Source organism: Euleptes europaea, chromosome 4 (assembly GCF_029931775.1).
Source record: "Euleptes europaea isolate rEulEur1 chromosome 4, rEulEur1.hap1, whole genome shotgun sequence".
NCBI classification, from domain to species: domain Eukaryota; kingdom Metazoa; phylum Chordata; class Lepidosauria; order Squamata; family Sphaerodactylidae; genus Euleptes; species Euleptes europaea.
The window spans coordinates 56215788-56239299 of NC_079315.1; the positions used below are offsets into that span (position 1 = coordinate 56215788).

At 44.4% G+C, this 23512-nt stretch overlaps 1 protein-coding gene across 5 annotated transcripts in view; it reads left to right on the forward strand.

Moving 5' to 3' along the window:
• NTRK2 (neurotrophic receptor tyrosine kinase 2) overlaps positions 1-19324 on the forward strand; it is a 190021-nt gene extending 170697 nt beyond the window's left edge. For all 5 annotated transcript variants that reach the window (XM_056847989.1, XM_056847991.1, XM_056847990.1 and 2 more), the window contains 2 exons: positions 18102-18260; positions 18527-19324. In XM_056847989.1, coding sequence (XP_056703967.1) covers positions 18102-18260; positions 18527-18712 — 345 coding nt within the window. In that variant the 3' untranslated portion in view covers positions 18713-19324. The remainder of the gene's footprint in view (positions 1-18101; positions 18261-18526) is intronic.
• Positions 19325-23512: the final 4188 nt, after the last annotated feature.

Consider the following 23512-nt stretch of genomic DNA (forward strand, 5'->3'; position numbering starts at 1 on the left):
AAGCAGCTTGCCAAGGCATCCTTGTGGGTGTTTGTATTGAGCTGTCACAGTTTGAAGGCTTTTTATTAGATGCTATTTTGGCAACCGGTACTCAAATGAAACGAGCGCCTTCTCCACATTTGCTTTTCAGCTCTGCTCTGACGTCACAGCCCAGTTGGGCCGTTGCGTCATGCCGGGATCTAGAGAATGACAAAGGGGTTTTCAGTGGCTGCAGAGTGGGTGCCAGAACTACTGAAGAGTCTGGCTTTATTTTTAGCCTACTTTCAATGTTTTTAAAATCATTCTTAACCCATTTACCAGACAGTAGCCCTATATATAATGGTTCCAAAGTAAATGTGTTACAAAGAGAGGATTCACAGTCTAGAGTATATGGATGCCTTTGCTGGTAAAGGAGGACATAAAATTGAGAAATGAACCTTCCAAGCCTGACCAGGTCCCTCTGTGGCAGCTCTTGTCAGGACAACAGTAGCACAAAACTTTGGTGGAGCCTGGGGGCATTGTTTGGGATATGGTCCCCTTCATGCTGAAGAGACTTTCAGCCTGATCAGAACAGGATAACATGGAGCAGCAACTCGTGTCAATTGTTTGTAGCGGCTATCGCTGGTATAGAGAAACTCTGCCCCACTTGCCTATTCATTTATTGAATATATTTTTATCCCACTTTTCTTCCCAGTGGGGACCCAAAGTGGCTTGCAAAAATACCTTAAACAAATTTGCAAACATAGTGTAAAAACAAATAATAAACAAAAAGTAGACAAGACATCCTAGGCTGATCTCCATTAGGTCAACCTGACTGGCCAAGGCCATGGTAGAGTTGCCAGGTCTGAGTTGGGAAATTTCTGGAGATTTGGAAGGTGGATCCTGGGGAGGGGGAGGTTTGAGGAAGGGAGGGACCTCCGTAGGGTATGATGCCTCCAAGCAGCTAGGGGAGCTGTGTTTTGTAGTCTAGAGATCAGTTGTAATTCCAGGAGATCTCCAGGCCCCACCTGGAAGTTGGCACTGGCTGTATTGCATGAGCTAAGTTCAGCTCACACCCAAGGGCTCACACCCTCAGCCACACCCAGGCTGTGAATACCACAGCAGGAAATGGAAAAAACAGTTTCAAGCTAATAGCCATCTTCCCTCAATTCCTTCTCCTGCTTATTAAGCTTAAAGTTTTTTTAAAAAAACCTTAGCAAAGAAAGCGAAACTAAGCAGCCTAAGAATACATGAATTGCCATGCTGGCTCCAACTAAAGGACACCCAGATGCCGTATACAGAGTATGATGTAGACAGCCATGCACTGTTTTCCCACTAGGGTTGCCAGGTCCCCCTTTGCCATTGGCAGGAGGTTTTTGGGGCAGAGCCTGAGGAGGGCAGGGTTTGGGGAGGGGAGGGACTTCAATGCCATAGGGTCCAATTGCCAAAGCGGCCATTTTCTCCGATAGAACTGATCTCTTATCGGCTGGAGCTCAGTTGCCATGTTCCTGTTACCATCTTTTTTGAGGCTGAACCCCCTTTATGCATGTCAACATTAGGGACAAACTACATGTTACATGCAAATATATGTAATACACATTAAGGAGGAACAGGACTTGCAAAAATGTGGGTAATTTACAATGCAATCCTAAATGGTCTTAGACTGGAATAAGTCTGCATAGGATTGCGCTGTCGGTGTGTATGTTAGCCAGATGGAAAGCAAATGCACTAGAGCAGTGATGGCGAACCTTTTAGAGACCGAGTGCCCAAACTGCAACCCAAAACCCACTTATTTATCGCCGAGTGCCAATGCGGCAATTTAACCTGAATACTGAGGTTTTAGTTTAGAACAGGGGTGGGGAACCTTTTTTCTGCCAAGGGCCATTTGCATATTTATAACATCGTTCGGGGGCCATACCGGGCGTAGATCTCCTGGTGTGTGTGTGTGTGGGGAAGCTAGGGTTGCCAGGTCCTCTTCACCACTGGCGGGAGGTTTTGGGGGTGAAGCCTGAGGAGGGCGGGGTTTGGGGAGGAAGACTGCACAGCCATAGAGCCCAATGGCCACCACCTGGAGGTTGGCAACCTTAGGGGAGGCTATGCAGAGAAGGCTTGGAGGGTGCCTCAGCTCCCCCTGGTCTTCCCCCTCCTCCCAGGTGGGAAGGCAGCCAGCGGTGGGCCCAGGCAACCAAGGTGCCAGTGGGGCGCAGCTTGCAGCCTGCGGTTGATCTGCAGGGAAGGAAAGAAGGAAGTAAGGAAAGAAAGAAGGAAAGAAGGAAGGAAGGAAGGAAAGAATGAAGGACAGAAAGAAGGAAGGAAGCAGGGAAAGAAGGAAGGAAAGAAGGAAAGGAAGGAAGGAAAGAAAGTTGCAAGGAAGGAAGGACAGAAAGAAGGAAAGAAAGGGAAGAAGGAAGGAAGGAAAGAAGCAAGGAAAGAAGGAAGGAAGGAAAGAATGAAGGACAGAAAGAAGGAAGGAATGAAGGACAGAAAGAAGGAAGGAAGGAATGAAGGACAGAAAGAAGGAAAGGAGGAAGGAAGGGAAGAAAGGACAGAAAGAAGGAAGGAAGGACAGAAAGAAGTAAGGAAAGAAGGAAGGAAGGAATGAAGGACAGAAAGAAGGAAGGAAGGAAAGAAGGACAGAAAGAAGGAAAGGAGGAAGGAAGGGAAGAAAGGAGGACAGAAAGAAGGAAGGAAGGAATGAAGGACAGAAAGAAGTAAGGAAAGAAGGAAGGAAAGAATGAAGGACAGAAAGAAGGCAGAAAGGAAGCATGGAAAGGAGAGAGAGAGAAAGAAAGAAAGAAAAGGAGAGAGAAAAAGAGGGGGGGGGGAAGAGACAGAAAAAGAGGAGAGAAAGAATAGGAGAGTGACAGAAAAAGGAAGAAAAGAGAGAAAAGCCTTCACACACACACAGCCGGCTCCCTGCGACCGGGCTTCAGCCTTCCTACCTCTCCCCCCCACCAGTCCACAAAAGTCCTCCACCTGATCGGCTCCCACGCGGATGCTCCGGCCCCGGGAGGGAGCGACTGGCTTTTTCCTCTTCTTCCCCCCTCCCTCCCTCCCTCTGCGGCGGCCGAGAGAGGTTTCAACCCCTGTGCAGCGCGGCGTGCAGGGACGCTTTGCCTTCCTGGCTTGGGGGAAGCGTCTTCCTTCCTTCCTCCCTCCCGCCTCCCGCCTCCCGCCTCCTCTTGCCGATGGCGAGCGGGGGTTTAAAGGGGCCGCAGCGTTCCTGCACGCTGCGGCTTCAGAGAGGGCCGTGCTGCGCTGCGTTTCTCTGGCAGCTGCAGCGGAGCCCAGGCTGGGCCAGGAGTCTTCTTACTCCTCTTCCCAGAGGCTCCGGAGGCTGCTTGGGCGCAAGTCCCGCCGGCCGCCACCGCAGCACGCCCCCCCCACCGCACGGGCCGCTCCCGCTCCCCGGCGCCGCTTCGCAGGCCGCTGGGCTGGGCTGCGCACAGGGCAGAACCGGGGCGGCGGCGGCGGCTCCTCTTGGCCGAGCAGGGGAGGCGCCGCAGGTGGCGGCCCGGCATTCGGGGGCCTTTTTCAGCGGGCGGGCGGGCAGGCGGGCCCTGAGGGCGACCGCTGCTGGCTCGCCCGCTGTCCCCGCCCCCGTTCTGAAGCGCCTCCCAGTCCGACCTCGGGCTTGAGGAGCCAATCCGGAGTTGCTGCGGACCGCCCTTGGCACGGGGCCAGGCAAAGCCGCGCCTCGACCCCTCGCCTCCAGCCTGGGAAGGGAAGGGGAAGGAAGGCTGCTTCCCCGGGGGGTGAGTGGAGGCGGCCGGGCGCGTGCCGGCAGAGAGGGCTACGCGTGCCAGAGTCGGCACGCGTGCCATAGGTTCGCCAACACGGCACTAGAGTTTTGATAGAAAGTTTCCTTTCTTTGTGGGGTGATGAGTCAGATGATCAGTTGCCAGGTCCCCCCCTGATCAGCAGGAGGTTTTAGGGGCTGGGCTGGGGCGGCCGCGGGTGCACACGGGCAGGCGCATGTGATGACGGCACTTCTGGTTTTACTTCCGGAAGCGCTGCACTGCCACAGCAGATTTAACACTCAAACCCCTAAATTTTGGGGGTTTGAGTGTTAAAGCAGTTGCTGCAATGTGGCGCTTGCGGAAGTAAAACCAGAAGTGCCGTCATCGCATGTGCATACCCACACACACCCACAGCCATCCATCTGGCTGCCCTATTTACAACTGTTGCATTTGAGGCCATTTGGGTTTGGGGCAATGGTGAATTTGGAGATGTTCCCTGGCTGAAGTGTGCAGCAATTTTGAGACAATTGTTTAGGGATTTTATGTAGTTTCACTTTTCATTCTTCTTGTTGGTAGTTTCCGTCTTCTGCAGGCCAGGAGAGGCCAGCTCTGGTTCTAGTTAGCAATATGCATGCACACACATTGTTTTGATCTCTTAACAAAGAAAGTTTTAGTTATTCAATTATCTTTCATTCTCATTCATTTAAATGATTATCATTTTTCTGGTTACAACTTTTCTTCCCCTTCCAACTGAAGTGACATTCTCAGGGATTATACCCGTGGAATCCTCCCTGCCAAATTTCAGACCTGTGGGAGGAAAGGTCCAGAAACAAAACATTTGTCTCTGTGTCTAGGAGGTGCAGCACTAGAGAGAATATAATATCAAGCAAATAGTAACCGCTGCTTATACAGAATAAAAGCCTTCACCAATTTATTTATTGAATTTATTTATAGCCCGTCTTTCTTGCTGAGACTCAAAGTGGACTACAGATTATAAAACCATGCAATCAGATACCATAAAACAATCAAGGAACAATGTGATAGGACTAGAATTACAGAATTAGAGAACAATGCAAACAACAGAACGTCTAAGGCAAGGCATACAATAAACAATGAAGAAAGTAGATTTACAGAGGTAGAAGTCAATACAGTAAAAGCAAGATGTCATCTACAATAATAATTGCAACAGACCAATGCCCTATTCCATTATAAAAGTACCCTGATGAACTGCCCCATTCTAGTACAGTACTAAACCCTTTATTAAAATGCTCTCCTGTTCATTTCTGTTTTGCACGTTCTGTAGAATGGTAGAAGAGAGGAAGCCTTCCAGACCAACTCAGGCAGACTGTCCCACAAAGTGGGAGCCACCACAGGGAATGCATGTGAATAGGCAGCTGCCAATCTTACCTATTTGCAAGGTTATACCATCAGAAAGCCTTGCTTGGATGAGCAGAACTGTCATGGCAGAGCATAACAGGAGAATAGGTCCTGCCGGTATGTGTGGCCATGGCCATTAAGGGCTTGAGATTGGAAAGATGGAGCTGTCATCACAGACCACCTCGGTGGCAAGATTTGCTTACCTTTGCTGATTAGTAAATGTTCCTACCAGTTACATATCTGCTGAGTCAGTCTTCCCCTCCTTCTGGTTTCTGTGAACTCAACAACAGACAGCCAGGTCCCAGAATAGCGGTCAGGATACTAGAGGACAGGCAGGAGTGCAAGGGGCCAGGGGCATGAGGCAAGGTCAAAAGCAGACAGCAAACTGGTGTTCTAAGGGATCAGATGTGAGTTAGAGGGCCAGAGGCAAAAAGTGTAATAACAGGGAGGCAAGATCCAGTATCCAGGTAGGCACCAGGTAGAATGGAGGTGGTGGCAAGTCTGGGCCAGGACTGCTCACAACTGACAAGTAGCCCAGACTGAACATGTCTAAACCAGGACCAAACTAGACGTTACTACCCTTGGACGCCAATGCCATTTTAGAACTAAATTTGGCCATTTAGAACAGGCTGTTTCAGCATTTGAAAAGATCACCCGGTCCCGGTGCAATGCTGCCCTCGCACCATTTTTAAATGGTCAAGTTCAGCTCTAAAATGGTGTTGGCATCCATTGAGTTGGACCAGCAGACACCATAATGTATAGCTTGGCCCATATAGTCTGCGGTATCCTTGTTAGACCTGGTGATATGTATGTACTGTAGCCCAGTGAGGTAATGTTTGAAAAGAGAGTTGTGATTGCAGACCAGATGATGGTGTTGGGCTACACAGGATCCAGGTGCTCACTTCCTTTTATACCACAGCAGACCCTCTGGCCTGAGTTATTAGGTGGTAGGGGCTGGCTGGTAGAAGGCTTGGTTTGAGTCTCACCTGGGCACCTTACAATAACAGATGGATAGGATTGCCAGATGATTGATTGATAGATAGATAGATAGATAGATAGATAGATAGATAGATAGATAGATAGATAGACAGATAGACAGATAGACAGATAGATAGACAGAGTTGTAGGGCTGGGGATGGGGAGATGGGAGAGTGCATGGGATGCTGGCAGTGTCAGTACATCAGTGACAACAGGTAGCTCTCTGAATTGCCAGAAATTCTGTGGTAAAATTGAAAAGTTTCTGATGATTCCTAGAGGGACCCAGTGGAGGACCTACATTTTTGAAACCCTGAAGCATGAACTGTTATGGAGGCCCCTTCGCAACCAGCAACAAAGTCTGGGTAACTGTTGTTATCTTCTTCAGTGGGGTTGTTCTATGGCAGATGTATTGGTTCATTCTCATCAGAGGGGGCTTGTTAGGATAAAGAGGTGAAAATCTGATTTTTGGTGTTAAAATGCAAAGTGAGATGAGTGCAGCCCGAATTGAGAATTCAGATGCCTTTTCATGGTTCCAATTGGCTCTAGTCTAAGGGCTGAGCTATAGAACTATTAAGCTGTGCACCAACGAAGGATTCGAGGATCCAGCTGCCAAAATGTAGGCTATGAATAGATTCTGGCAAGCTCAGCAAGCCCATACAGCTGGGGGTTCAGGTGCTGCAAGCCCCTGAGAAAATTTTGAAATGTGACCAGTTACAGGGACATTTTGAGGCCATATGAAATGGGTATTAGAGCATATTTTAAGGTCAATATTAAGTACTTCAACCCATTTGCTTATGATTCTATCACTAAAATAGCCTTATTTTAATAACATTTTAAAGAACTCTTATCGATTTTGTTGAAAAATTCACTCATTTTTTTAAAAAAAGTTGCTTCAGGGTCCCTCTGGGATTAGGGGCTCTGAAGCTTAAGCTTCATTTGTTTCATAGTAGATCTGCCACTGGAGGGTCCCATTGTAACTTCTGGGTTTTACCCACAAGTGATGTAGTGACGTTGGCGACATTGCTGTTTTTTATTTTTCTCCTGCTGCCGCTCGGAGTGGTGGCAGGCAACGGGTCTTGCCAACAGCAAGCCTAGACAAATAAGAAGATTTGCTGGCTCATTAATTTTTCAATTTGGATTAGTGATAATAATTACATAAATGAATCAGTGATTTTCAGTGTGATTTTTGATTAGTTAAAATCTGAATGCATATCTCCAGGTCCAATGAAGTAGTTTCTCCCGCTCATACTATGTGTCTGTTTAATTATTATAGAAAATATATATGTTGGCACTGAAGGAAAAAGGAAAGCGTAGTTTTTAGCAGTGAGTTAGGACAGACATGAACAACCTTTCTTGACCTCCATACCAGTCTTGGGACAGGAGTTTTATTGTTATCATACACTGTAAGTTTTACTTTCAAATCTCATGGAACTGGGGAAGGGGTCTTCCCTCATAAGTAGAGATGTTGTGTTTGGCACTAAGATTTAAAAGCTCCATGAAGAGCTCTTTGCAGCTGTAATTTTAATTACATGGAGATGATCCCCTGCCTTCTGCGGAGCAACTGCCTAGAGTCTTATAGGGATCCAGAGAGTGCTGGGCATGGGCAGATTATTAGGAGGAAACTATTTAAAGATCGAAGATGACTGTCTTTTCTGAAAAGCAAAGACATCCCCCATCACCTTGAACTGTGAACCAAAAGGGTTGCTTGTTGTTCCCAGAATTCTTCTTCTTTATTGCTGCTTGCCTCTGAGGTCTAGTGCATTGGTGCATGCACCCAAGCCCCAAGCCATAGCATAGCGCACTGGCACCAGCATGGATGCCACCTCTTACAGCATAAGGGCCCCTTATCATGGATTAAATGGGCACTTACGCCATTGTGGGGTCACACCGGCTCCTAAGGAGCTGCACCCCACCCCCTTAAGAATTGCAGCCTTAGTGGTTCACATGTACCTTCTTAATAAAGTCTCCTTATAACAATTCAGGAGACTTTACTAAGAAGGTACATGTGAACCACTAAGTGTACTGTGAATAATAAGACACTGCATTGTATCTGATGGTCTTGTTCTATCTCATAGTAGTAAAAACTCTGTTGGGTTCCACTAGTAAGTGAAAGCAGTCCTGTTGTAAGGAAGAATTGGGTTAGAAAAAAGACCATGCAACAAATTCTGACTTCAATAGGCCAGGCTAGCCTAATCTTGTCAGATCTCAGAAGCTATGTAGGGTCAACCCTGGCAAGTATTTTGATGGGAAATCTACAAAGAATACTAGGGTCGTGACACGGAGGCAGGCAATGGCAAACCACCTCTAAACGTCTCTTGCCTTGAAAACCCCACCATGGGTCGTCATAAGTCAGATGTGACTTGATGGCAAAATAAATAAATAAATAAATACTCAGGCCTATCCTATTCTTAAAACAGAGCTAACTACCAGTTGTTATAGAATTTTGTAGATTGGCTAGCTAGACCATGATACTCTACTGACTACTTAGATGATGCAGCTTATGGAATCTGACTGAGCTTTTCCCTGGGTTCCTTTGACCAAATTCAGGTCTTTTTATACATTCTTGGTGGGTCCCCTAAAGTAATATAGTCTCTGGTTACTCTTTGGTGGTTTGAATTCTGGGTTCTAAATTTATGTTGGCTTCAAGTTATACAAGTTGTTTACTTCTGAGCTTCTACTTGGTTATCTGTTTTACTCAGTTTTATTCTTATGCACTAAGCATGCTTGTAACATACGAGTTCACAACACATTAGTTACATGAAATATGTAATAACTGAATGAGAAGTACACCTCAGCATTATTAAACCAGAACATACTTTGGCATATTCTTACAAATGGTTTGACACTGAAGTTAACGCACATTATTCCATTAAGGCACGATTAAAATATAATTGATACACTTTTCTATAATGGAGGGATTGTTCACATATTATTACTCTGAGGGTTTTCCTGCTAGGCTTTTTAATATATTTTATTAATTTTATTCTTGATGTCTGACTATTCAGTCATCCTGCCTTTGATGTGTGCTGGCTCAAATGCTTCACTTTTCTCCACTATCTAAAGAAAAGAATGTCCTGAAAGAATGCTAAAGTTGCCTTAAACTTTATCTTAAATTGTGGATACTATTTGCTTCTGCTGCGAAACAGAGTATTGTTACTTATGCTTTTAGATGACACAGGAAAAGCATCTCTCTAGCTAGGCTAACATGTAATGTCGCTGCCCTGTTCCTTTTTCAATTTATTGCTTTTCACCAGTACAATCTGGCACGTATGACTGCTGCTCAATGAATGGAAACTGCAGCAGCAGTGTTTGTATCCAAAATTGACACCTTTGTGATTCAATCATCAGATTTGACTTGGAAAATGGATGCTTGTGAAGATACCGTATTTTTCGCTCCATAGGAGGCACCTTTCCATAAGGCGCACCTAGTTTTTAGAGGAGGAAAACAAGAACAAATCTTGTTTTCCTCCTCTAAAAACTTGTCCTATGGAGTGAATGCCCTGGGAGGCGGGCAGGGCCGCACAGAGTGAGCCGGCGCACGCCCCCCGCCTCCCAGCTGGGAGGCGGGCGGGCGCACAGAGCCGGCTGGCGTCGTTCCAGCGCGCCAAGCTGGCTCTGTGCGCCCGCCTCGCCAAGCGGGCTCTGTGTTCCCCCCTGCTTCCCAGCTGGGAGGCAGGCGGGCGCACAGAGCCGGCTCGCGTCGTTCCAGAGCGCCAAGCCGTCTCTGTGCTCCCCCCCGCTTCCCAGCGGGGAGGCGGACAGACGCACAGAGCAGGCTGGGAGGCGGGCAGGCGCATAGAGCCGGCTCGCATTGTTCCAGCGCGCCAAGCCGGCTCTGTGCGCCCGCCCGCCTCGCCAAGCCGGCTCTGTGCTCCCCCCCCCCGCTTCCCAGCTGGCTCTGTGCGCCCACCCGCCTCGCCAAGCCGGCTCTGTACTCCCCCCCACTTCCCAGCTGGGAGGCGGGTGAGCGCACAGAGCGGGCTCGCGTTGTTCCAGCGCGCCAAGCCGGCTCTGTGCTCCCCCCCGCTTCCCAGCTGGGAGGCGGGCGGGTGCACAGAGCGGGCTGGGAGGTGGGTGGGCGCACAAAGACGGCTTGCGTTGTTCCAGTGCGCCAATCCGGCTCTGTGCGCCCGCCTCGCCAAGCCGGCTCTGTGCTTCCCCCCCACCCCGCTTCCCAGCTGGGAGGTGGGTGGGCGCACAGAGCCGTCTCGCGTCGTTCCAGCGTGCCAAGCCGGCTCTGAACTCCCCTCCCCCTGCTTCCCAGGTGGGAGGCGGGCAGGCGCACAGAGCGGGCTGGGCGGGCGCACAGAGCCGGCTGGACGGGCGCACAGAGCCGGCTGGGCACGCTGGAACGGTGCAAGGCGGCTTTCCCCGGCCGCCTCCCAGCATGCCCAGTCGGCTCTGTGTGCACATTCGCTCTATAAGACACACAGACATTTCCCCTCACTTTTGAGAAGGAAAAAAGTGCGTCTTATGGAGCGAAAAATATGGTAGTTCAAGTATCTGCTGTTATCCACAGAACTATATTTTCCTGCTTGCTTAGGATATCCTACCTGCTCTGTGCATGGTTTGGTTGTGCTGCTTTCTTTATCTACACGGGCCAGTCAGTTTGCTATTAGATACAGAGATTGGCAAAACACCAGAAAGTTGAGTCAACCCTATTGTAACCTTGTTGCCCATACTCTGCTCTGCTACTATCTGTCTGCCTAGGCACATAAAACCTTACATGTGAGTTAAATATTATTGCAAATCCCTTTATTTCCCCACTGTGTCCTACAAACCCTACCAAGGAATTGAGCCAAGGATGATTGACCAGAGTTCACATCAACTGCTCTGGCACTTGTTTTTATGAACTCTGGCAAATAGCTCCGTTCAGAGGCTATCCTGAGCCTCTACCACCTGGTCCAGTCCACCTGCATGGCTAAGCCTCCTTTGATCCTGATTTTATGGCTCTGTAGCCCTTAAACAAAAATTGGAATGACTCCATAGCACATTTCCACAGACTGGCATTTTCATTGTTCAAATTTGTTAGCAGTAGGAAAAAAAACTTAATTCTAAATAATTTGATGAATCGTTAAATTGTCACGGGCACCAGTAAACATCTGTGCTTTAAAGGAGCTTCTGCCTTGGTGGAAGAATGTGAAGCAAATAAGTGGTTACGTTTTTGATCTGATGATTTTCCATATAGTGAACTCTGCTGTGTGTGTGTTGTTAATATTCCATTATTGCTGTATGGTCTGTAAATGGAATAGATGTGCAAGAATTTTATCTGCTGGTAATAATAAATCTGTCAGGATTCTAGCAGCTTGTCCGCAAAGGCAATGCCTCTCCTTATGCCTTTCCTCACATCTTTGCAATTCGCTAGGAGTATGCTCAAAATGTTGATGTAGTGGGTTTTGTGCATTTGGAGACTTAGTTTCCATGGCAGCCAAACCTCATGTGCTACTAACTGGTAATTCAGGGTGGGGGGAGTGAGGGAGAGGAGTCATTAAAGTATGTCAATTAGTATGCAATACCATAGCCATCTTTCAAGTGTGCTCCCACAAAAGCAGGCGATGCTTTGTGCCATTGCAGCAGCAGAGTGGGAATGAATGGGAAGAGAACAAATTCTCTTATTTTTAACAAGTGGCATGCAGAGCTGAATGACAGGTAGCTATTATACCAACATGAATGTGCCTTATAACAGGGAGGTGATAGCTGATAAGGAACACCGGATGTGTGCTTCTCTGTGTGTGCCTTCAGCCTAAATATTCCCTTTTTTATCTTTTCTACTTTCCTGATCAGAAAATATTGTGATGATTACACAAACAGTTATTATTCTGAGAAAATATAATATTTCTTAAGTCTTCTCTAATTAGCAGACATAGGGGTAGGGGGATACTGAGATATTTGAACATTATCAGTAGTGAAGACTAAAAATTCTGCTTGACGTAATCTGAAAGAAAGAAGCTATATATTCAAAGCTATATATTGTTGTTAAAATGATGTTGCCACTTAACTAACAAGGAAGGAGAAAATACTAGAGCACCACTTCAGTATGAAGTACCAAATTAAAGTGGTGACTGTGTATTGGCCACTGAGGATCCTATGAATTGACTTTGAAGGGTGAGGATATGAGATTGGATAGCATTATTGTTTATTATTCTGAATCAGTTTTTAATGTACAAAAGATTATATAGTCCAAAACTCATTAATGGGTCTGTAATTTTCTCTGAAGTGTCTTATGATGGGAAGTAGAGAGTTGTCCATTACTAACTTATAACAGAAATGAGATGTTCTCCAAATAGGGTTGCCAGGTCCCTCTTTGCCATCAGTGGGAGGTTTTTGGGGCGGAGCCTGAGGAGGGCAGGAACCCCAGCTGGGAACCTGTTGACTCTGTAGTAGATGCTGTAAAAGGTTGGCTGAACAATTGCTGAAGAACTGCTAGGATTAAATGATATAATATCCCGAATTGGGAATATTGGAGAGTTATATATGCAGTTATATTAAGTATCCCTATGGGGACTTTATGGAAAATTGTGAACATATGCATAAGTTGAATTTGGAACAAGTGTATGCACTGCTGTTGATATAAGTGGGACTGAGAAAGACTGTGAAACAATCGTATCCCTTTTTACTCTTCAGTTTGAAGATACCATTTTTGGACTGATATTGGACACCATTTATATGGACTTCTTCATAAATATTGTGCATACTTTATTTCATTGGCACTGTATATATCTTTCACTTGTTGCTTGTAGTTAGTTAATACAATTTTGTTATGCTATGGTTGTGTCAGCTGTTTCCTGTACTAATTTCCTAACCTTGGTATAAGTACAGAGGTGTTCTTTTTGTTGATTACCTGGAGGTTGGCAACTCTATCTCCAAAGGCTTCTGAACTCAGTTCTTTAGCCATTGTATTGCACTAATACTTTCACACAATTGCCTCTACTTTCAGTTTAGACTCATGGAAAAGTTCATAAAGATTAAGGCTAAAATTAAATGCTGTCCTTTCAAAGAAATTAGTGATTGATAGGAGCGGGTTCTTCATCTGTTATTGAAATTGCCAGTCAACAGGATAGCAATAAGAATGGAGGTTTTCTATGCTGACAAACTTACCATCCAATGTCAACTGCTGTGGACTGAGAAGATAAGAGTATTTCAGCAATCATAACAATCTGCATCCTTTCTTAGCTCAACAGCACATAATGGAGCTGTTTTTTAAATGTCTGTATTGTAGATGAATCTAAAGAGCAATAATTGATTGGTAGTCGTTGAAACGTAGCCATTCCATTTCCAAAAGGCCTGCACAAAAAGTTTATCATGCTTACTGGCTTAAATCAATTGAATTAAGAGATAATTACATGCACAGCCTTCATGTAGACAACTCAGGGAAAGTGATTGTTTTGGAGCTTAGCCACTCAAAAGACTGCTCAAAAATTTTGTATATTTTCCATTGTGTATCTGCTCAATGAGAGTCCCAAACAACAAGAGCTTCCCGTTGCATATTTTTGCATGAGACATACAACCACAAACATGAATTTACTGAGTGCATGTATTACCAGTTTTAGTAAATGTGGACACTTCTTACACTTTGGGGGAATTGTTTCTTATCAAATTGTCATAAAAATGAGCTTAGAACAAATGTGAAACAGGCCAAAGTTTCAGCTCTAGAAAATTATTCAGTTTTCCAGTACATGGAGACCCATGTTGTGTGTGACTGGTTCAGATGGAAGTTACCATTGACATAGTGGAATGGAACATGACTGAAACACCAACAGGTGCTCTAATAGTCTTTTAATCTATTGTGCAAATGGTTATTTTGATATCCCTGTGAGTGAGGCAATCAGGGAAGCTATAGAGAACTATAGGGAGGCTAGTAAGGGAAAGGAAATGCATCTTTTCTCATAGACTTTTACATTTTTATAATGACAGTGGAAAACCTAAATCACAATAAAACTGTAATAAAAGATGGAACCATATTTTACAATCACAGTTTTCATTAATTTTTTAAAGACTGTATCATAAAACCCCACTGAATCAAATCAGTGGTAGATACCATATGATGAATAGGTTTAAAAGCCACTTAATATTTAATGAACCAAAAGCCTCTAACAACTAATAACATTTTAATGGCACTTGCCCTTTGGTCTGGTGCGTGGCCACGTATTTCTAAGGGTCTAATGTGTTTTACTTTCTAATGATGATTATTCTCCCACTGGGTAAATGCAGTGGAGAGGAGCTGTTTGCCTTATCAGCTCATCTTAGATCAAAGGTCAGAAACTGAATCCTTGTTTGCGTCTGGTAATGCATTACTAATACATTATTAACACTATATTTCCCAAACTTACCTCAGCCACAGGTGGTTCATAATAGGGCTGTCAAAAAAAAAAAAATTCGGTACAGTTCGGATTCGGCCGAATTTGGCCCTTGTGGGTTGGGTACGTGCCGAAGTCCGAACTCCCCCACTTCGGATCCGTTCAATTCGGCGGGAATTCAAAGTTCGGAAACAAATTCAGCCGAATAAAGCCATTAAAAACACAACCGCGCCTTTCCGCGGCTCTGGGGGGGGGGGCATTTTTGGGCTTAGAGGTCCCAAACTTTTGGCAGAGCTTCAAAGGACGTTTATTGAAAGACTCCCCAAGTTTTGTAAAGATTGGGTCAGGGGGGGCTGAGATATGGGCCCTGAAAGGGGTCCCCCCACCCTTAATGTTGTGCATCTCTCAGCAGAGCTTGCCGCCCACGCACAAAGCTCCCAGCCCGACAACAGCGGAGAAATTAGCAAAACAACTGCAAACACAACCTTGTTAAACAACACCTTTGCAACACACAACTGAAACCTCCCCCCTCAAACCAGGGAGCGAGAGACTCGAGGGGGAACACCCCCCCCAGGCAGAACCGACGAAAGCCCCCTTTGGCTTCCCCCCCACCCACAGAAACTGCTCCCTCCCCACACACACACAGACTGCTTTCCCCCCCACACACACACATACACAGGAGAAAAATTATAGATTAAAGCCCCAAAAGGGGTCTTACTGTGGCTGTCTTCTGTTCCATCAGGACGGGCTGTAATCCAAGATGATTCCAATTAGGCACGGAACGTTTTGCTCTGGAGAGATGCACACAGGATCGGCTCGCCTGCCCCATTCATCCCAATAGGGGAAAGGGGAAAGGGGAAAGCCCATATCTCGGGACCCCCTGACCCAATGTTCACAAAACTTGGGGGGTTCCTTAAGAAGCTTAATCTAAAGTTCCAGTGAAAGTTTTGTGTCTGCACCCCCAAAAATGCGCCCCCTGCAGCCATGGAAAGAGAAAAGGGGGGGAGGCGATATTTCTGCCCCCACTGAACCCATCTTTACAAAACTTGGGTAGTATCTTAAGAATAATTCACTGAAGCTATGCTAAAAGTTTGGGGGCTATATCCCCAAAAAAGCGCCCCCTGCAGCCACATAAATGGAAAAGGGGGGGAGGGAAAAGGGGGAGAGCCCATATCTCGAGACCCCTGACCCAATGTTTACAAAACTTGGGGGGTATCTTAAGAACACTGGTCTGAAACTCCGCTCAAAGTTTGGGATTTGTACCCCCAAAAATGCGCCCCCTGCAGCCATGGAAAGAAAAAGGGGGGGAGCCCATATCTTGGGACCCCCTGACCCAATGTTTACAAAACTTGGGGGGTACCTTAAGAAGCTTCATCTGAAGTTCCAGTGAAAGTTTTGTGTGTGCACCCCAAAAAATGCGCCCCCTGCAGCCACAGAAAGGAGCGAATGTGCACAAGCACCCCCCACACACACACGAGGATTTCGCTCTCTCTCTCTCTCTCCCTGGCCGGGCCGCACATCAGCTGATTCCTCCAGTACTCAATCCTGACTGATTGGCCAGAAGAAGACCCAGCTTGCCCACCGATTGGCCGGGGGAGGAGAATGCTGCTTACTGACGGTTATGCTGCTTACTGACGGCCGAATTGGCCGTATTTATTCGCGAACTCCCGAACTCGCTGAATTCGCCCCCCCCCCCCCCCGGTTGCCCGCCAGTTTTGAGTTTGGATCCGTCCGAACAGAAAAGCAACGAATCAGGGGAAATTCGATTGATTTTCAGTTCGGACCAAACCGAATTGACAGCCCTAGTTCATAATAATTCAAGGATGTTTTTAATGCATCCTATCTCTGGCACTGTTGATACATATAAATACATACAGTGCTCTGAAAGCTCTGCAGGATCTGTTTGACTTGTTGGATCCCAGATGTGGGAAAGTAATGAATGGGGAGATTGGGTCACTCAGCCCTTGACTCTAGATCCTGTAAAAAGGTAAAGGTCCCCTGTGCAAGCACCGGGTCATTCCTGACCCATGGGGTGACATCACATCCCGACGTTTACCAGGCAGACTTTGTTTACGGGGTGGTTTGCCAGTGCCTTCCCCAGTCATCTTCCCTGTACCCCCAGCAAACTGGGTACTCATTTTACTGACCTGGGAAGGATGGAAGGCTGAGTCAACCTTGAGCCGGCTACCTGAAACCAACTTCTGTCGGGATTGAACTCAGGTCGTGAGCAGAGCTTGGACTGCAGTACTGCAGCTTACCACTCTGCGCCACAGGGCTCCCTCTAGAGCCTGTAGGGCTTCCCAAAAAATGTTTTTTAGCTATTGATCTGAACTAATTTGTCAATTCTTTGGTGGTGGGCTTTTTGTAGTTGCTGTGATATGTCCAATTTAAATAAAGGAAGCATGAATAAAAACCAATTTAAATAAAAACCAATTTAAATAAAGCAAGCATGAATAAAAAGAATGGGGAAAAATAACAAATGTTTGTGTGTGTCAGGCCTCAGTAATCCAATGCGTTCCTGGAAATAACTTTTCTCCAGACCGTACAGCGAGTTAAAAGTTTATTACAGAAAGTCAGTGGTTTCAGCAGGTAAAAGACTTAAGGCTAGAATACAGGCATGGGGGAATAGTGATACATATATAGGGCAGATACAATAGGGAAGATTAGGTTTGAGAAACAAAGAACCAATACAGAATTTAACTACCGGCAAGTACTTAAGCAAACGCATACAGAAAATAAACGTGCGCGTTCACTGATCTTCCCGGGCTCCGTCATTGTTTTGCGGGACCCGGTATCAGATCGGCGATTTCCCCGGCGGGTCTCCATTGAGGTGTAGATCTTGGGAGGGAGACCGGGTGTAAACGGGGGAAGGGATGGAGTGCAAAAACTCCATTTTGTCCATGGGGGTTGACAGAGAGCCTATCTGACAGTGTGTAAGATGTGTGGCTCTTTATTGTACATAACAGTTAAACTCGTGCTGTGGTGCCTCATGTTCTGCTGTTTGTTGCCATATTCATGTATTCTGTTCAGAAAAAAATAAGTAGTCTGTAAGTCAACAAATCAATTACATGTATTATTTGTTCCATCCTCCGTAAACAGGAATAAGGTAATAACAGGAATAAGGTAAAAAATGTTACCCCCTCCTAAGTCTATTTATTTCACTGAATTTAGAAGGGTGTGACTTTGTTTACGATTGCACTATTGACTATCTATCTTGACGGTGGTGGAAAGTGCTGTCAAGTCACAACTGACTTATGGCAACCCTGTCAGGTTTTCAAGGCAAGGGACGTTCAGAGGTGGTTTTGCCATTGCCTGCCTCTACCTTAAAGTCAGTGAAATCAGTAGAGAGTCATAGCTGATAACAATTTTTTCTGAACATCCTCAACAAATTGTTAGCTCCAGTAGTCAATGTAATTGCATGCTCTGAACTCGATGTGTGGACTACACCATAATTAAACTCTGACTTTCAGCTGGAAAAAAACCCTACATGAACCCTTGGTTGAACTGGTAGGCTCCTCTGATGTTTGTCTCAGCAAAGGAAGATAGCAAACTACTTGTCCAAGAACTCAGATAATGTCACACTGCTGATGAAGATAATGAGGGTTGCAGGACAGATTATGAGAAAAATCACATAAATTTAAGATCTTATACTGTAATATCCCCCCAGACAAGGCAGAAAATATAATATCCCTTTTCCTGCACATTTCTTCCTCAATAAGCCATCTAAACTCTTTACAATTTTTCCATCTAGGTTGGTGGACATACCATGTTACCCATTCGTTGGATGCCTCCTGAAAGTATCATGTACAGAAAATTCACCACTGAAAGTGATGTATGGAGCCTTGGAGTTGTTTTATGGGAAATCTTTACTTACGGCAAACAGCCATGGTACCAGCTCTCAAACAATGAGGTATGTAATACATCTATTAAGGCCTAGAGTCAGGATGTGGTGGTCAGTTTTCTCAAGGATAGATTATAATCCAGAGATAATCCCACCCATTTGGGTCCAAACATTTACTTCTATTTACCAAAGGCAGAGCTTTTGTAGGGAAATGGGGGCTGAAGTATTAGTCAAATATCGACTGGGAAGTAGATGGCTGTCTCACAATTTATTGACTGTCTGCTGTATCCTCAATAAAAGAATAAATCCATTGGCTGTCTTCTTTCTTTCTCCAGGTAATCGAGTGCATCACTCAGGGCAGAGTCCTGCAGCGACCTCGTACATGCCCAAAGGAAGTATATGATCTGATGCTGGGTTGTTGGCAGCGGGAGCCTCATATGAGGCTCAACATCAAAGAAATCCACTCCCTCCTTCAGAACTTGGCCAAGGCCTCTCCAGTCTACCTGGATATTCTAGGCTAGAAACTCCCAGCACTTCCTGTTATGGAATGTATGAACAAATATGTTCAATTGCCACTAAACTCCATTAAAATGTGTTCTTACCTCTGACAGTATTAAAGACAAGGAAATGGAGAAGCTTTCAAAGGGCAAGCTGTGTTCATTTCTCCCTCTGTAGACACAGTATTGACATTATTGAATTGTATCTCTTCTCTCCTTCATTCTTTCTGTTTCTCTTTTTCCTCAATTTGTATTCAATCTGGCTTCTGCATTATTATAACTCTGCATAGACAAAGGCCTTAAAAACCTGACCTGTTATATCAACAGATACTCAGTTTTGCCCATCACAACTAACAATGCCTTGTATTCATGCCTTTGATCTGGATAAAAAAGGGAAAATTGACTTTGTGACTTCTGTATGGATATCCGGAGCTTCTATGGATTCACCTCTACTTCATTTGCTTTGGCATCTGGGTAGAAAGCGGAAGACTGGCATTTTCTATGGGAAACTTTCTTTTCTAGCTGAAATCAAGCCAGAGGGAAACAAATCAGCATATTGTATAATGCACTGTATGGAGAAATTATAGGATCAGATGGCATCCAACATACCACTTTAACATGTAATGAAATGATTTGGAGAAAGGGAAAGAATTCCGTGATTTCTACTGAGAAATGTTCAGAGGAGAAAAGAAACTTCTCAGTACACTTTGGCTAGTGTTTTTGCATTGATAGATGTGTTGATGCAAAATATTTTGACAACATTGCCCAAAATGCTCAACCAGGAGCACCCCCCCCCCGCCACTTGTTTCACCAGAGGGATTTGTGATGCCACTGCTACTTATCTTCTCTAGTGAGACTTAGGCAATGCCAGCAAAAGTTGGGATGTATTAGAATGCAGTGTAATTTTCATGGCCATTTCCTAAAACACGAGGGCTTTGATGAGAGGACAACCGTAGATATGGAGGGAAGCTTATCCTGTATGATGCTGTTTTAACAGCATGTCTCTTCTTTTTTTTCTCTTTCCTATTCCCCTTTTCACCCCGCTGTGCAAACCAAACCCAGCATGGTCTCTGTCTATTAATACCCTTTGTGCTGAAAACAGCTGATAATCTCATGGTACACCCAAACTCATGAAGGAATACCTCTGTTTAGTTGTAGGGGAGGTTAGCTGCATTCAAACATGTTTACATTGTTACAGATGCAACAGATGCAATAGGCTAGTCCAACAGTATGATGTGTGAGAGAAGATACCCAAGAAGATACTAGAGAAGAGGGAAGTTCACTCTATGGCGATGACTTGACAGAACTTTAAGAGCCTAAGTTCAGCACCAATTTCTGGTTGGTCAAGTGGGTATATTCCTAGCCATCAAGTGTTTTGTTTTTCATTTGATGTAAGGCTGATATTGTGTGAATACAGCATGGCTGATAAACTGAAGAAGACAAGCTCATGGTATAGAAAACTGTTTTTCAAATAGATGTGAAAGGTTTTACATGTAAGTGTCAGGTCATTTTTATTATAAATACTTAATGATAAGATCAAATCAACCCCCCTTTCTCCCTCTGAGTATAAGGGTTCTGAAAAAAAAAATGAGATTTTTAATAACTCTAAAAGGTCATGAATGTTTGTTATTGTCATTTTATTTAAGAAATTAAGCATTTATTTTTCCAAGTGTATCCATATTAGTTAATATATATTTTGCTTTCTTTTCTTATTGAGTACGGTTCTTTCTTTTCCTCTCAACGGTTTGGAAAGGTATTGACCTTATTCAAAAACTAAACTAAAATAGTTAATGTTAAAAAGTGATGGATGTCATTGAGAAAAGTTGGTGAACAATACATATAACAATGTAACTCTAAAGCCATATATATATGAGTTGCTAAATAAGCTTTGACCAGTAATTTATTTTTAATGGCAAATGATGGTTAATATGAAATGGACTTTTAAAAATACATCAGTGATGGCTGGGGAGAACTTAACACAGAGAGCAAAAAGTGTTGCACATTGTCTTACCCATTATTTTTAAGGTGTAACTTATTTATTTATTTGTATGTTTGTTTGTCTGCCTGTTTATTTAAAAACATCATTCAACCATTTCCAATATGTGATAAATGTGTAAAATAAAAACATAAAACGTCAGAGATCAACAAGAGGCACATCTGTTCAGACCCCTGTTTCATAGCCATTTCTCAAAATCTTAATTTAAAGGCACCATTTTATCTAACAATACATGTTTTTTGAGATTGTCTCATCTTGAAAGTAACCATGTATATTGTATGAGTGCAGAAGGACTATATACCAAAAGAAATGTATAATTTGACCAAATAGTTTTTTTTTCCTTACTGGAAAAGCATAGTAGAGTCATTAAAAATACTGTGTTATTATATAGTGTGGTAAAGCATAACCATATGTCTGTGTTAAAGGACCAAATTGTTCTATACAGCCAGAGTTCTGTACAGTGTGGATAAAGCTTGGCCTGTACTGCAAATGTGGACCTTAGTGAATAAAAGCTGCCATCATTGTAGGAAAGGTGTTAACTACTATCAAAGCAACATTTGCATTTATTCATTCTTGTTGGATGTACATAAAAGAAAGTGACAAGATAATTCAAAAAGAAATAGATTCAAAGGGGGAGAGAAAGGTTTATTGTGTACATAGTTGTCATGCTTATGGCTTCAGCTAAACATTCAACACTGAGCAAATATGACAATCAGGCTTGTTAATAAAATAAAAACCTTTCTTGACTATGCCACAAACAATCATATATATAATATGTGTTATATATATGTATTTACATAAGTAGTGTATATATCCACCGTACATACATATCTGTATATGTGTTTTATAAATATTTGATTTATACATATGCAGACAATATGATTGTGTGTGTATGTATAAATTTGTGTACACATATATTCTTGCTGGTAACATATAGAGGTCAGTGAGATCAATAGATTGATATATAGATAGACAGATATGCTGAGTAACCAAAATCCATTTATTTTCCATGTTTTCCCTAAGTTTTTTTTAAATAACATATTTTCCTCAGACATCTGAGATCAGTATTTAACTTGCATGTAGTTCTGCATAAATGGAAAAATTCTAGGAAGCAGATGACAGATTGTTTTCTAAATGTATAAAATAGTCTCACCATCTTCATCTCATCTATTGATTTCTTGCAAGGGAATTAACAGATTGTGTTTAATGGTTTCCTTTGAGGCTAAGCATTTGGTTCACTATTCCTCACTCTCATTTGCGATTATGTTTATAAGCATCCTTTCCCACATTGTGATTTCCCAGTTGTCACTAATACACAGTAGCATTCCAAGGATAACCTGGAAAATTCAGGTACTGTATAATGGGTGAGACAGAAACAAGGGGAAAATAGTGTTCAATTAAAGCTAGAAGTGAGCTGAGTTTTGTGTGTGCTTCACACCTAAATTTGCATGTTCAATTAAAGGGAATTTATCATCAAATTGGGCAAAAATCTTGGGGCATGAATCAGAGTGCAGACAGAACAACCTCCCAACAGCTTTTTAAGCATCAGGGAACACTATAGTCCCCGAGCTAAAGTTCTCAGACAACAACTCAGGGAAGCTTCCAATCCTTGGGAACAAGGAAGCTGTGCAGTCCCTGAGCTTGTTTGACTAATGGAGAATCTCCCCAGTACAACTGAATTAAAGCTTATAACACAAAGCTCACAAGCTTGTAAGCAGGGCTAGAGACTGAGGCTGTTCCCAGTCACATGGGTTGGAGTAAGGCTTATGCCAGATAATTAAAAAATTGCATTATCCATTAAGAATGGAATCAGATACTGTAACCTTTGGGCTAGGTCAGGGATTACACAATTTCCTGGAGCCTTAAATGCTGGCCTTTGGGGGTGTTTTGCACACTTCCCTCTAGTGTCTATACCTGAAAGAAAAGTAAGCAAATTTTTGAGGGGACTGTCAAAAACATACCTGGAGATGCTTTTGACAATAATAAAAGCCAAAATGAAACTGGACTTTTTGGGTAGGGTTGCCAACCTCTAGAAGGGGATGGAGATCTCCCAGAATTACAGTAACTTCAGACTACATATATCAATTTCCCTGAAACAAATGGCTGCTTTGGAAAGTGGACTTTATTCATCATACCCTGGTGAGGTCCCTCCACTCCCCAAACCCTGCCCTTCTGAGGTTCCACCCCCAAATCTCCAGGAATTTCCAACCCACACAAAGCCTGTCACCTCAACTGAGGCTTAATTGGCATCTGCAGCCCCACCTTCCCTGGTCTGCTTTATCACACCAACCCCACGAAGGGTGGATTGGCCCTTAAGCTAACCAGGAAGATTTCTGGTGGGCCAATGGCTTGGGGAGCTGCCCTCTAAAGGGGCCACTCCAGCCTGGGTGCCACCCTCCAAGCTGGAGCCACCCCAGCCCAAAGAGAGGTGTGTGTGTGTATGTGTGTGTGTGTCCACCGCTGTGCACTGGAGCTTCAAAAAGGAGGTGCCCATCTCTGATTCACTGATTCACCCTGCCCAGCATGCCTTGCCAAAGTGAGAGGGCCTGCCGTGGCCTCATTGTGTTGAGGGACTTGACCTGGACCAGCAGCTTGGCCCAGCACATCCTGCTCATGGCTGGCCTGGCATGGTCTCCTTCCCTCCTTTGGGGGGTGGGGCAAGTGTGGGCTTGGGGGATGGAGAACATGGGCTGGGTCCCCTTATCAGGGCCATTTACCTCTCCCCAACCTGCCCTTGAACCCCACCCAAACCAAGCAAGAAATCGGCCTGTGGCTGTTGCATCAGAAAGCAACATACATTTATAGGAAGCCTCCATATTCCCTCCTCT